Source organism: Tinamus guttatus, unplaced genomic scaffold, assembly GCF_059628265.1.
Source record: "Tinamus guttatus ecotype Peru unplaced genomic scaffold, ASM5962826v1 Tinamus_guttatus_pri_ptg000074l, whole genome shotgun sequence".
NCBI lineage: Eukaryota > Metazoa > Chordata > Aves > Tinamiformes > Tinamidae > Tinamus > Tinamus guttatus.
In genome coordinates, this window is record NW_028288608.1 from 395,089 (window position 1) to 408,760 (window position 13,672).

At 47.2% G+C, this 13,672-nt stretch overlaps 1 protein-coding gene across 1 annotated transcript; it reads right to left on the reverse strand.

Moving 5' to 3' along the window:
* Window positions 1-4,247: 4,247 nt before the first annotated feature.
* OGFOD1 (2-oxoglutarate and iron dependent oxygenase domain containing 1) lies at window positions 4,248-13,435 on the reverse strand. The gene is made up of 13 exons (XM_088519824.1): window positions 13,279-13,435; window positions 13,065-13,210; window positions 12,936-12,982; window positions 12,568-12,668; window positions 11,879-11,995; window positions 11,309-11,400; window positions 9,519-9,647; window positions 8,494-8,607; window positions 7,913-7,992; window positions 7,468-7,763; window positions 5,910-6,032; window positions 5,019-5,077; window positions 4,248-4,414 (listed from the first exon to the last, which is right to left on the reverse strand). The coding sequence occupies exons 1-13, from the start codon at window positions 13,430-13,432 to the stop codon at window positions 4,253-4,255; spliced, it is 1,620 nt and encodes a 539-aa protein (XP_088375950.1). The 5' UTR covers window positions 13,433-13,435; the 3' UTR covers window positions 4,248-4,252.
* Between the last annotated feature and the right edge of the window lie 237 nt (window positions 13,436-13,672).

Here is a 13,672-nt window from a genome sequence, read left to right on the forward strand (position 1 = left end):
AGCTAAAAATATCTTTAATAGGAGGGAGGTTGGGTGCCTGTGGTCCTACGTCCTACTCCATGCTGCATTCATCCTTCCTCTGCCGCTCTATAAATCAATGCTTGCAACACAGGCTGGGAGGGGACGGCTGTTCATTTATGTGGAAGGAGGTTCTTAGATGTCTCAGGACTGTCAGGTGTGTTAGCCTCCAGGAACCAGCTGCTCTCCTCTTCATTAATGCTGAATTAAATCTAGCAGTCCATTATTCATTACAGAGAAACCAGTGAGCATGTGACCATCTCAGTGGGTAACTTAATTCTTGCAGTGTGTTTTAATATCCCAAACAGCCCCTTGCCACTGCTTCAGCCCCTTCAGTATTGTTGGCAAATGCATGGATCTCTGTCAGTTCAAATCTGCAGTGATGCTTCATTTGAATCCTTTTAAGAACCTGGTTGTTAGTCAAATCGAGCTTCTTGTTGAAAAAGGGCGTTGAGCCACCCATGCTGTTCTAAGCAAGCAAACTTCAAGACTTGATTATAGAACAGTCTCCTGGCAAAAGTCTTGGGCTTTCTGCCACCTCCTGTACTTGTTCCCACTGTTCCAGCCTCCTCTTGTTCTTCTATGTTCAGAACCCTAATGTTTGCGTAATGTTACAGTTTATAGTCCATTCAATGATAAGAGAGTGGCTCCTATCAGAAGGGAGCGTTCCCATCATCCCGATTTCCCAAGCTACGTGTGAGGCACTTGCAGTCCCGTGTCTGTTTGCTCTTGGCAGCCTGTGTCTGTGCAGTACTGTCAGTTTTTCAGTTGCAGTCCAGACCTCCGGAGTGGCTGATTTACCCCTGGCTAAGGATCCTGACAAAAAATGTCTTGTTTGTTTGTTTTTCTGTAAAAACAACTCTTCTCTTTACCAAGTATAAAATCCACATCCCATAGGCTGAAGTGATGCAACCAGGTTTGCATTTGCCCACAGAAAAAAGTAGCCCTTGGCTAGCACACAGCAGTGAGGTGATGTGAGCACTGGGCCCAGGTGGTCCTGTGCCAGGAAACCAGTGGTGACTACTGGCTGCTGATAAGACGTAGCCAAGTACTGACACGTAATAATCTCATTCTCCTGTATCAGGGGGGGAATTGTTTACCGTCAAGTGCGTGAAAATGAGGCTTGTCCTGGAACCTCGGCCCATGACACGTAGGTCGCATCTCCGCTGATGGAGAAAGTCCGGCACAGGAAGATCCATGGATCCTCCGAAGGAGGATTTCTGCAACAGTGATTTTTCCATGTCCTGATTTCAGTCTTTTTTTAAAAAAAGCTATTAGAACTGAAAGCAGTTTATCTGATTTTAGCCCCCGTTTCTCCAAGTCCCACAGGTTGTTGCTCATCTTAATTAATCTTTAATTGACTGAATAACTGATAAAAAGTCAGAACTTCTTTGCTGTGTGAACATGAGTGCAGAACTTCCAGTCTGCTCTGCAACCTTATCTTTTATCTTGCTCCATTTTGAATTGCTTCCGTTTTTGGCTCCTTGGCAACCTGGAACCACCAAATCCTGGCAAATTTATTGTGCTGCCGAGAACATGAGTAACTCAGCTGCTGAATCGCTGCGCCAAATACTTCTTTGCTTCTGTGGTGCAGTAATCCAGTGGGAAACATGTATCCTCATTTAGTTGGCCCAGTCAACTTATGTGCTTGGCTATGGTGCCTGTTACAGTTTCTGTCCTCTCTTGCTCATACTCCACTCCGTATGATTCACTCACTTTTCTTGATCCTTACTGTTTTTTTTTCCCCTAAATCATTCTTCCTATTTTTGTGGGTCTGTAATGCATTTCGTGTTCATGATTCTTTCCCTGGTCCTCACAGAGTACTTTATGAGCAGCCAAGCCTCATTTTAACTGTAGATTTGTATCCAAGGCTAGCATCTACGTGGAGGGCTCTTATTGTAGGCAGTATAAATTAGACATCCCTCCTCCCCCCTCAAAAAAGAACAAATAGCTAATGCCAAACAAATTTTCACTGAACACCCTCTTTTCTGTGTATCCCACAGTGCAGTTGAATGTGTGGGGCTGCCTGGAGTTGCTTCTGGACTTAATCTTCTTGCTGTGCCCAGCAGGAAGTGTGGGAGAGCAAGCTGGTTGATTCTTAGATCTTTAAATGCTAACTGCCAATGTTATTTGCAGAGTTACTTCATCTCAGTCACCTGAGGCATAAGGGTGTTGCTGCATGTGATTAGACAGATACTGGCTTGCTCAAGCAGAGGCTGGCATGCCCTCTAGTGTATTATTTATGATTAAAAAACCAGCTAGTTTCAAGAAGCGCAGCTTCTTCCCAATCTTTTGGAAGGCTATTCCAAGACCTACCAGACCTACCAGCTCTTGAGCTGCTAGTGCAGAATATGTAATTTCCTTTGTTAATCAGTTTTACTGCCAACATTGCCTAGTTAACTATACTGCCAAGAGCTGTGGTATCTGTAACCGTTGTTTGAAACTGCCCAAACAACTTTGCTTCATTTCTTAACAAACTTGGGAAACTGCCTTTGCCTCTTTCTCCTGGAGCAGTTCAGAATAAGAACTCTTCCCCAAGCACAGTGGGCTGCCCAAAAACGTAGTGGAGTGCCTTGGAAATGAGCCTAAATTGGCACCTCGCAGAGGAGTCCTGTGCTTGCAGCAGGATTTGTTTTGGGTTCCATCTCTTTATCTTTTCAGGTAGCTTAAAAGAATAGCAGAGGGACCTTAAAATGGAACAAGAAAGTCTTGGCAATACACAGAGAAGCTGGTTTAGGGGAGCATATCAGAATATGAACAAAGTCTCATGGATCTCGCAGAGCAGCTCAGACCTCCTTTCTAGCTTTCTCCCTGCATGCCATGAGAAATGAAACACTTTTCCCCCATGACACTTTTATGTGGCCTGGATCATCTGCAAATCCACATGTGTCATTTTGCTCTGCTGGGTGTAAAGAAGTTTTGAGCAGGCAATGAATGAGCTCAGAGCACCTGGGTTCTCCAGTCCAAGCAGATGCCTCCTTGAGCGCAGTTGCTGTATGTTCTGCAACAGCACCTCTTAGTGGGCTGATGATAGAAATCTGAGAGGTGACAGTTTGAACAAAGTCCTACTTGCAGTGAGTGTGGGTCTGCCAGGCCTGCTAGCAGGACAAGTGTGTGGGAGCAAAAAGCTCTTGTGCCAAGGTGCCCACTTTTCCTGGTGGCGTTCGCTGTAGGTATTGAGGAGCAGGGCGCTCTGGAGTTGTGAACTGGTTACGCGCTGGCCGCGTGGCTGCAGCTCCTGCCTCTCCTGCTCAGCCCCCAGTCTGCCGAGGAGACACCCCCAGCACTGGCCCCAGGCTGATCCCAACAGTTACCTCCCTACTCCACAGTGTTTCCCAGAGGAGTTGGATACCTGCTCCTTGGAAAGATCTAGGTGTCCCCTCTGCAATGACAGAAGCATAGCAGTCCCTGGCAGACCCAAGACAAGACTAGAATGCAATGACATTGTCATTAACCTTCCTACTACATGTAGATGGCAGCCAAAGAGGGGGGAGTCCACATCTTAATACCAGCCCAAATGAGTGTGAGGCAACAGACCCTCCAAATATCTGTGCAAGGAGAGACAGGAGCAGGTTCTTATCTCACCTGCTACTTGGTCTGTAAATCCTTTGGAGGAAGGGCTGTATTTGGCTCTGGCTGCACAGCATTCAGCATAACAAAGTCCTCCTCGTTGCAAGGCTAAGCCCTTGCCAATGCAAGAAGCTTTATAGCCTCATTTTCTTCCTTCCCACTTCCACATTTCCCATGGCATCTCATTTATTTTTGCCACTACAAAAGTCAATGCGGTCAAGGCCCAGAAAATGTCTCTAAGGCATTTTGTAACAAAACTTGCTTCAACCACATTCTGAAATGTTTTACTGACCTGCTGTTTCTTTTTCCTAAAAAACAGTCAAAAACTTGGGGGAAGGCACAGTTATAATTTTCATCCTGAAAGATGAGGGATTTGTCTGACATTTCCATGAGAAAAGCTGGGAAGCTGATAGAGCAGAGCTCTGTCCAAGCTAAAGCAGTCAGAAGGCAACACTTTGGACAGTTGATTTATTTAAAAAAAAAAAAATAAAGCCACTTAGACTGCACTCGGTAGGCTGCAGCTCACATACAGTATGACTGAGTTAGCTACAGCCAAGTTTACCTGTTCACATGAGCCCTAGCTGAACTTTTGGCTGGGAACCCTTCCAAAACCCAGTACTGCCATCAGAGTGACTTTGTGTGAGGATGGTGACGCTCTGCATCATCACTCATAATAGACAAAAGAAAAGTCCCAAAATGCTGTTCTCTTTGGATGCTTTTTCAGACGTGCCAAGCTACGGTGATTGATGTATTTCACAAACTTCATTGTTTCTTCGTCTCTATAAACCAAGGCCAAGCAGTTGTTCTCTGGATTCACAGTCAATAGCTAGAAGGCACATAAGTAATCAAGGTAAGAAATTAATTCCACAAAAATGTCTTTGATATCATTCCTAGGAGGAAAGGGACAGAATAGACTTTGAAAAGCCAATCATAATAAAAGTCTCATGTTGGAAAATGACCAGTGACACCATTTTCCTATTAATACCCCTCAACCTGCACCATTTATTAGGCTGCAAGTTTATTTGAAGAGATTCTGAACTTAGCAGTATTATGGTTCAGCAGCCTCATTATTACTTCTATTACATGTGACAGTTGTGAAAAGCATTTCCCTGGAAAAGCATGACATCTCCTATGGCCTTCTGTTTTATTTGAGGCTTCTCAAAATAGCACCACGTTCAGCTTGTATTAGGGCCTGCTTTTCTGTCAGGGCCTGAGTTTTAAGCTTTGCAATAAACACCAGCCCTGTGAAGCTGAATCCAGAGCTACATCTACAACCTGCGCTTCAGGCAGGAAGCTCTAGAGTACGCTGGGGCCTCTGGTGTAGTACTGAGCATTTTTGAGATTGTTAACATAAAAGGAAAAAAGAATCATGCCTCCCCTACCCAACAACTAATTTTATATAACTTACACCTAGGAACTCAGCTCCTTACCTCTTCATCTTCACCTTTAGCAATATAGGATGTAAAGCCACCATATTCTGGATCCCAGTCTTAAAATAGAAGAAAAAGGTTCTTAGCAAATTCAGTACTGTCCAGACTGCCCTCCTGGAAAGGCAATATTTCTGGCCAGCTCTCTACAGGTACAGGCGGCAGGACTGCCAGTAGTTTACCTCCTGCCAGTCTACTATATTTTCTTCCATTCAGAAGCAATTTGAACCAAATATACTGAATTTGTTGTTTACCACAAACAGGCCATTTAGGACTGCATGGCTTCCTATTCCCCATATGCAGAGCAGCTTTGCCTTAGTAGATGTGTAATAACTTTTGGTAATTATAATATCAGGTTTGTTCCAAGTGGTTTAAGCCATGCATCCTGGTCTCCACTGGTCCAGCAGTGCTTTTTTGTTTTCAACTGTACAAAGCTGCCATCAACCTAAAATGCCTGGACATGCCTAAAGTCACTTTTGAAAAGCCTGGGCTTTTTGAATAGGAAGCAGTGATAATTCTGGAAAGAAAAGAGGCAAAACAGAGCATTCCTTGAGCCACTGCTTAGTAAGCAGGAGAAAAGTCTTGGAGACTGGCACTTTCCCCCTGCCCCAAGAAGACCTGCCATGTACCACCTTCTGGCTCAAGCAGGGAAAGTCATGGGGAAGCAGCATCAAGCTGCAGAAAACCGTGGACACCAGGGACAGAATCACAAATCTTTGTGTTATGCACTACTGGAACACATAGTACTTATGCAGAAGAGAGGACTTACATAAAATCTGAAGAGCAAAAGCAGGGAAACTTTGGCTACTGCTGCCCTGTGGAGAACTCAAAAATTCTTCCTCTAAGCAGATCTTGTCAAGGAGTGTGTGACACCTTTCTCTTTTGTCCACTTACCTTCACACCCACAGAAAAAGAGCAGGTCCAGAGCAAATTCTGTTGCCTGGGTGTCGTGGACTAAAGTATAGTGCCCATGGGTCCAGCGTCTCACCTCCCCTGCACACACTGGGGCACCTGAACCTATGAGAGAACAAACATCTCAACAGCCAGGGAAAAATGAAGTTGCCCTATGCATAACTCCTGCCTGGCTCAAGGCAGCAGGTGTAAGTTCCTGTATTATTTCTTCACAGAAGGATGTGTTTGCTGCAGCCAGCAAAGTGTAAAGGGAAGAAGTAAAATCACAGATGCTTTGTTAACTTTTCTAGAGGTGACTCTAAGCTACATCCTTTGCATGATGGATATGAGGGGAGCCAAGATCTGCTCTTTGAGAGGTCCAGGCTGTCATGTGCCTTGGATTAAGCCCGTTCATCCTTTTGTGTGTGTCGTTCCTCCCCGCCCAGGTTGGTAGCAGATCCTCATGAGGTTTTATGGTAGACCTCTGAATTTCAAAAGCCAGGAAACCTCTTGGCTCTAAAAGTACACTGAAACTGCCAGATGCTTCCAGAGAAGGGTATGGCTCTGAACTTACATTAGGTAAGTTGAAGAATTAAGGAATTCAGAGGTATGTGAGACTTTGAGGAAACATTTCTTTCCATATGGGTACAGCTCCATTTTCAATTTATGCAGCGCCAAATTATGCCCTCAGTAACAGCCATTCAAGACAGTCAGACAGGAAAGATTTGGTTAAAATCACAGAGGGAAGATGGCAAATGGAAGTAGCAAAATAACTGGCAGTGCAAATCAAAAAAACAAAGCCTTTATCACAAGCAAAAATCACCACTGGGATTTTCAGTGCTGCTCTGTTCTTGACTACTCTTTCTCCCAGTGTCCACTGAGTGGGAAATGAGCATTTTCAAGAATTCTACATTTAAATTTCAAAAACCACTGCGTCAAACACCACTGCATGAATCCAAAATAAATCTTTTAAAAAGAGTAATAATATGTCATTGCTGATGACTAAGTGGTTATTTAGGATAGCAGTGTTTTCCAAAGGGCTAGGGTTAAACTCTAGTTTTAGGCTTCAGTTTGCTAATTCTAAAACTATTTTCTAATCTGATAACTTTATTCTACTTGCTTTGGTCTTTCATGTGAGAATTGTCATGTATATGACACAGGAGTATGCGCATGTAGAAACCACATACCTAATGACAAAACATTATTGGGTAACTAGATTAAGAAGAAAAAGCATCAACTCATTTAGAAGTCCCCTACTCCTGATCCTGCCCTTATATGAGACTTCAGGTTGACAAGGTGTGTTCCAAGTGCTCCTACAACATGGTGTATTTTGGTTAGTTACGATTAAGCATTAGTCTAGTTAGTCACTTAGTCATTAATCACTTTTTTGAGGTGACAACTCTGCCTTGAATCTCAAGTTGGTGCTGATACCTCTACAAGATGGTAGCAGTATAAGGTGAAAAGCTGGTTCCAGGAAAAGTTACTGGAAGTTCTACTGCTGACATCCTTTAATGCCTGGATTTTGCTCAAATCCTTTCAGCACCGCTGCTGCCCTACCTACCATTCTGCGTCTCGCCCTCTTGCACGTCAGGGACGTTGTCAGGCTGCTCTTGTTGATGGGCATTACTGCCAGCCTGTTGTTCAGCCTCTTCTTGCTGAGGTTTGGGAGTGCTGTGTCCAGCAGTGTCTGCAGCCCTTCCTTCCCCTGCATCTTCATCCTCATCAGAGGGAGCCAGGAAGTGCAGCTTTAGGCCAGTGAAGTTAGAAAGCAGCAGAAACATGGCCTCAGAGCGTAACAGCTGCAGGAAGTTCTTCAGGATGTCAGGGAGACTCTCTTCCTCTGCAGTCTCATACAATCTGAAAGACAGCAGGGGAATCAGCAGCAGATGGCCAACAAGGACATTTCCATGGGGACAGTATCAGTCAGTGCAGCCTCATGGCACTTCCTGCTTGGCCTGCTCAATAGGGGCAAGATGCTGTCACTCAGCAGCTTGATGCATCCCTACCTCTTATTGGGGGGCCCTCGGCTACTCCACTGGATGTCATCTTTCTCCAGAGCTTCACACAGTAGTTGGAATTTCTCTTTCTAGGAGAGAAAAATATACAGGGCAGAAGCTTTGACAGTTTAGCTCCCCCGTCTGCTGTGTTGGAAGTGGTCAGTCTCTAGTCTCAGATGAGGCACAGCCATTCTCTCTAGCTTGTGTGAGGCTCTTATTGAGGGCACTAGGCTGAGCATCACATCTTTCTAATGCCTGTGCCTAAAGGCAATTAAGTTCTACTTCATGTCTGCTGTGTGAAAATGCTGTTTGCTTCACTGAGGGATGGGTAGAAAGATTATTCAGAAGAATAGCCATCAAATAAAGAAAGATCATGATACTGGTAAGGGAGGAATGCTCTGGTCATCTCAGTGCTAGGAAGCAGGAAGGATGGCAAGTGCTGCAATCTTTCTGCTTTGTATCTTGTAAGAAAGACGAATGTTGAAGCAAAGTTTGCAAGATACATATCTGCCAGGCTGCCTGACACAGGGCACATAAAAGCCCTGTGACCTGTTCTGATAAACTGCATCATATTGAACCACTGGACTTACCTTAAGAAAATCCTTCAGGAGAATTTCTGAGCGCTCCTCAAACTCCTCCTGGATTTGAGCTTGGGAGTCCATGTCCAGATAAACCAGATTGATCCACTCATACAAGATTTCTTGCTGGGAAGGAAATGGGTCTGAATGCTGCATTTGCAAATGTAAAATGGATTCCCCACTTCCTCAACTAACTGGCCAAAAGTCTCTATTCCTTCCTCCCACCCTCACCCTCCTCCGCCTTTCCTTTCTTGTTTTTAAATTGTTGTAAGAGTATTTGCTGCCTCCACTACTGCAACTATAGAAGTGGACAGAGAATCACAGAGTAAGCTGGAAACTTATTCTGGAAACAGTCCAACCTGCTGCTCAAAGCAGGCCTAGCTTGATCCAGGCTCAGGGTTGCTCAAGGCCTTGTGTCCTGTTGTTTTGAACATCTTTAAGGATGAAGGTCCCACAGTTTCTCTGGAATTTCCCATGTTGCAATTTATCCCCACTCCTTCTTGTCCTACCACTGTGTATCTCCAAGAAGAGTCAAACAAAACACAGCTCTCATAGCTAGCCTGTCTTGTGCTACAAAGTGAAAGGTAAAATCCTCAGTGGTGTCTCTTTATCAATTACTTCTTAGAGAGTCCGCTTTTAGCTAGTATCTTTTCATTCTGGGTCCCCAACCATTTATAACATCCAAGAAGGTAACTAGCTACAAATCTAAAACTAGCTACGAATGGACAGGAAACAGAAAGGAACATGGAATAAGTTTAAAACTGAAGCGTTCCCAAGCATGAATGTATACCAAGTAAGTATGCCAGGGACATGGAAATGCTTAACAGTGAGAGTGCCAGAGCCCTGGAACAGGCTGCCCAGAGAGGTTGTGGAGTCTCCTTCTCTGGAGATCTTCCAAACCCACTTGGATGCAGTCCTGTGCCACGTGCTCTAGGTGACCCTGCGTGCGCAGGGGGTTGGACTAGATGATCTCTAGAGGTCCCTTCCAATCTTAAGCATTCTGTGATTCTATAATTCTATCTGGGCTTGCTACTCACATCGTAAGGGATGTGTGGACTCCTTGGCAAAGGCGCTTCGATATAGCGTGGAGGTCTCTCTATGGATGGGCCGTGAAACCAGCCACTCACTGACAAGCGGCACTTCTCCTCAGACAGAACTTCTGATACCTGGAACGAAGCAGAAGGGCAGGTTACTGTTTAGACCTACAAAACATACAGAAGCCAGGTGTAACAGGCACCATGCAGACCCATAATAAGGGTCTGACCCAGTCTAGAGAGTCTATTTCATCAAATTGTGCTCTGATATAAATTGGCCTAAACTGAGCAATTTCACATGCTCGAGTGCTGTACTGAATAGTGATGAGTGAGCCACCCTCTTATGACTGGTTGCACATAAAGCAACATAAAGACCTTGCACTGTTTTTTGGGACAGCCTCATGGAAGAGAAACAGAGCGTAGTCTGGTAAAGGCTTTGGCTTGTATTGATAGTTATAGAGCAGTAGTGGCCCTCGCCTTGCATGAATTAAATCAGCTAACTTGGAATGCCTACAGAAACCCTACATCATTTGGGAAATGGAAAATGCTCTTAAACTATGCTTAAACTCTGAGAAGCCCAGAAACCCACTCTGTTCACCACAGTTTTCTTTGTTATTTGCTGAAGGAGTGTACACCATGAAAAATCCAAAGATCCACTAGAAATTAATGACTAAATGCTCTTTGCCAATTGTCTTAGGGGGACTTAGGCTGGAAAATGATATTAACTCTTCATATCAGTCTGACCCTCACACAGTCCTCTAAGAGCAATTTGTGGGCTCTGTGATTTACTGATGAGAGGATCAAAGAAATGATTTGATGGTTCAAAGGGTACTCTGGGAATAACCAGTGAGGTGCAGGGCTGTAAGATTTGGCTCCACAGCACTCCCAGTTAAGTCAGCTGAGTTCTTAATGCCTGTGTTAACAGTATCAGAAACAGTACATAGCACTCTGAATGCCGCTAATGCATGGGATTAAGTTTAGGTCAGTATGAGGCAGTCACAAGGCTAAGTGGAACAGGGATTTATATAACAAGAGTAAATCACTAACTGCAAACAACTAGAGCACTGACCAAGTAGTTGTTTCTGTTAATTAGTTACAAAACAGCAGGGAAAGGTGAAGCTAGGCAGTCTAGCTGTCAACATTGCTGACATACATCACTGTGCTCACTGTTCTTCCTCTGCAGCCTCTTGCTCTTTTCACACTATTTGTTGTGGCCCATGGCATTCTCAAGTAAGCAGCAGTTTCAGGTTTTTTATACGAAGCAGTTTCACAGATTACTGCCATGTTTTTTCTAACCATGCTCCTGTTACATGCCACAATGCTACGTAACCACATCAGCACACCTACTCCAGGGTGCTGCACCACATCTGCATTACAAAGCAGCTACAGCCTTATCCACACGGGCTCCCGCTGGCAGGGCAACACACTGGAGAGCCTTTCTGGCAGCAAAGCCACGGCATCCGCATGAAAAACAGCAGCTACTCCAGGAAAAGCCCTCTTGTGTCACCCCAGCCAAATCCCCAGCCATGGTTTGTCAGCACAGTGACAGAACGTAGGGATGAGAGCTGCTGAAGCTAGACTGCCAGGACTGTGCAGTTCAGAGTTGAGTTTGTCGGTTCTTGTCTTCCTTAAAGTCGTCAGCCTTTACCACACAGCATTCAGCATAAGTGTCTGTGCTGAACACCGACATTTCTCCCTTTCTCTTCCACCCTCCCCCTCAAGACAATAATAACATACAAAATGAATCCCCACAACAGTGAGGATTTAAAAACAAACAAAATGCAGGTCCTTGCCTGGTGGAAGGAGACTGGAGACACTTCAAAGAAAGCCAGCATGTTCCACGAAGGCACTAATGACTTGACAATTTGCTGTGGCTGAAAATGTTCTAAAGAGGGAGAAAACGTGCTCTGGTTAAGACCTGACTTAGTGCTCACCAGCAACTGCTGTTTACCTCTGACTTCATGACTTTCCAGTATTCAGTCATTGGCTGTAAAGGATGGAGCTTAGAGCAAGGGACCAATGAGGTATCAGTGGACATCTACTGTTGGAAAGGAAAGTTATCTCCCTTGCTTAAGCGTTCCCAGCACAGTTACTGGCATCATTTCTACCCTGTGCGCACTTCTATGCCCTGCAAAAAGTGGCTTATTTCTCCTTCCTTGCCCACCACCTCTTTATTAGCTTCTCCTTTTTCTCAGCTGTCACCCATTAGTATAGTCTGCTACAACTCCTGTCTTTCTAAGATGCAAATTTTACCAATGCATCAGCTTCCCTGGACTGAGAAAACCTCCCATGGACATCCAAGGGAAGGGCTGCAAAAAGCATTTCATCTTTTTCACTTATGAGTCTGAGGAGGGAGCTCTCACCATCGGTGCTGTACAAGTCCAGGGTTCCTCCATCACTCTTCTCCCACGGCGGCACCAGGTAGAGGATGAAGGCAATTCTCCGACCTTCCAGCTCATCATCGTGGCACAGCAGGACATCTGCACATACACAAATTTCACTACACTAGGGTGTTTCTTGTTACAGTCCACGTGTGTGACTGCTGTATTTCAACAGCTGCTTCCTGGTTTTGCCCCCTGCAAGGACATAGCAGGAAAAAACATGCCCTTCTTAATAACAGCATTTTTTACATGCTTGCATCACTAATGCAGAGAGATTACCTTCTATGAGATTTCATTATAATTAGGAAGTAATGCCTGTTCCTAAACCTCCCTCTGTTACTGTTGCCAAGACAGGAGAAAGAGATCCCTACGTTTAGCAGCTTGTCAAACTCCTGTTCTTAAATGCACAACTGCCCTTTGAGGAGGTTTGTTGCCAGGTTGCATGGAGGGCAGGAACAGGAAAGCTGTACAGGTTGTGCAAAGAGAGTTAGCAAAAGTAGAATTAGCAGAAGCTAGTTTTACAAGACTAGAAGACTGTTTGTGTGATTCTGATCTGCTGGGCAATAGCTTCTAGAGTCTCCTAGGACTGGGACCTTTCCCTTTCCTTTCTCCTACAGCAGCAGGGTTTCGTACACTCCAGGGCAGCCTCGGCGCAAGGACACCTCACTCACCCGTGTATTCGTAGCGGGCGCAGGACAGGTCGATGGTCGGCTCCAGCTGAACATGAGTCACGTCGGAGAGCCACGCTCGGAACTCCCGGCTCAGAGCACGCCTGGGGACAGCGGGACCAAGCCCTGAAGCTCTTGGTACTTCCCCCCCAGCTGCTTAAACAGCCCGAGCTATTACTCCTGCCAGAGGGGCTACATTTCTGGGAAGCGCCGAAGCCACGGAAAGCCTGGTCCCCCGGGGTCCCCAGCAGCCACGCGACGAACGCGCCCGTTCGTTGTGGGTAACGATTAGGAGGGATAAACGACGCGGGAAGAGGCTGAAGGGCTGGACGAGCCGCCGGCTCCCGGGCCCCGCCGCGCACCGCACGCACCTCAGCGCGGCGACGTGGGGCTCCGGCCTCCCGCGCAGCTCCTCGGACTGCGGCGAGCCATGGAAGAGAGGAAGGGACGCGCGTTAGCGGCGGCGGCGGCGCCGGGCGCGGCGCGCGGCGCGCTCCCACCTGCCGCAGCGAGAGGAGGTCGTTGCGGCGCCCGCGGAAGGCGAGGCCCAGCAGCTCGTCGCGCAGCGCCGCCGCGAAGGCCGGCTCCGCCAGGAAGCCGGGCATGAGGCCGTGCCGGAACGGGACCGGCTCCAGCGCCGCCGCCGCTGCAAACAGAGAACGGCCGCTAAGCGGGGCCGGGGCGCGGGCTGCGGGGCCGGGGCGCGCGCCGTACCGTGCTGCAGCGGCTCCCCGCGCTGCCAGGCCGCCGCCGCCCGCTTCCGCAGCGCCGCATCACGCAGCGCAGCGCTCAGCTCGGCGCGCGCCTCCCGCTTCTCCCGCTTCTCGGCCGGGGCCGCGGCCAAAGCCGCGCGACGCTTGGCGCTCATGGCCGCCCGCGGCTCGCCTACAACTCCCAGGGGCCCCCGCGCTGTGCGGGGGCTGGGCGACCCGCTCCGCGGGCCAATGAGGACGACAGGGGCGTTCGGCGCGCGGCCCCAAGAGCCAATGAGAGGGCAGCAGGCGGCGCTGTTCCCTGCGGCCGGTGAGTGGTAGCGGAGCGGCTCCGCTCTATGGTTGGCGCGGCCGGAAGCGGGTTTGGGCGGTTCCGGCGCGCGGCGCGGCGGGGC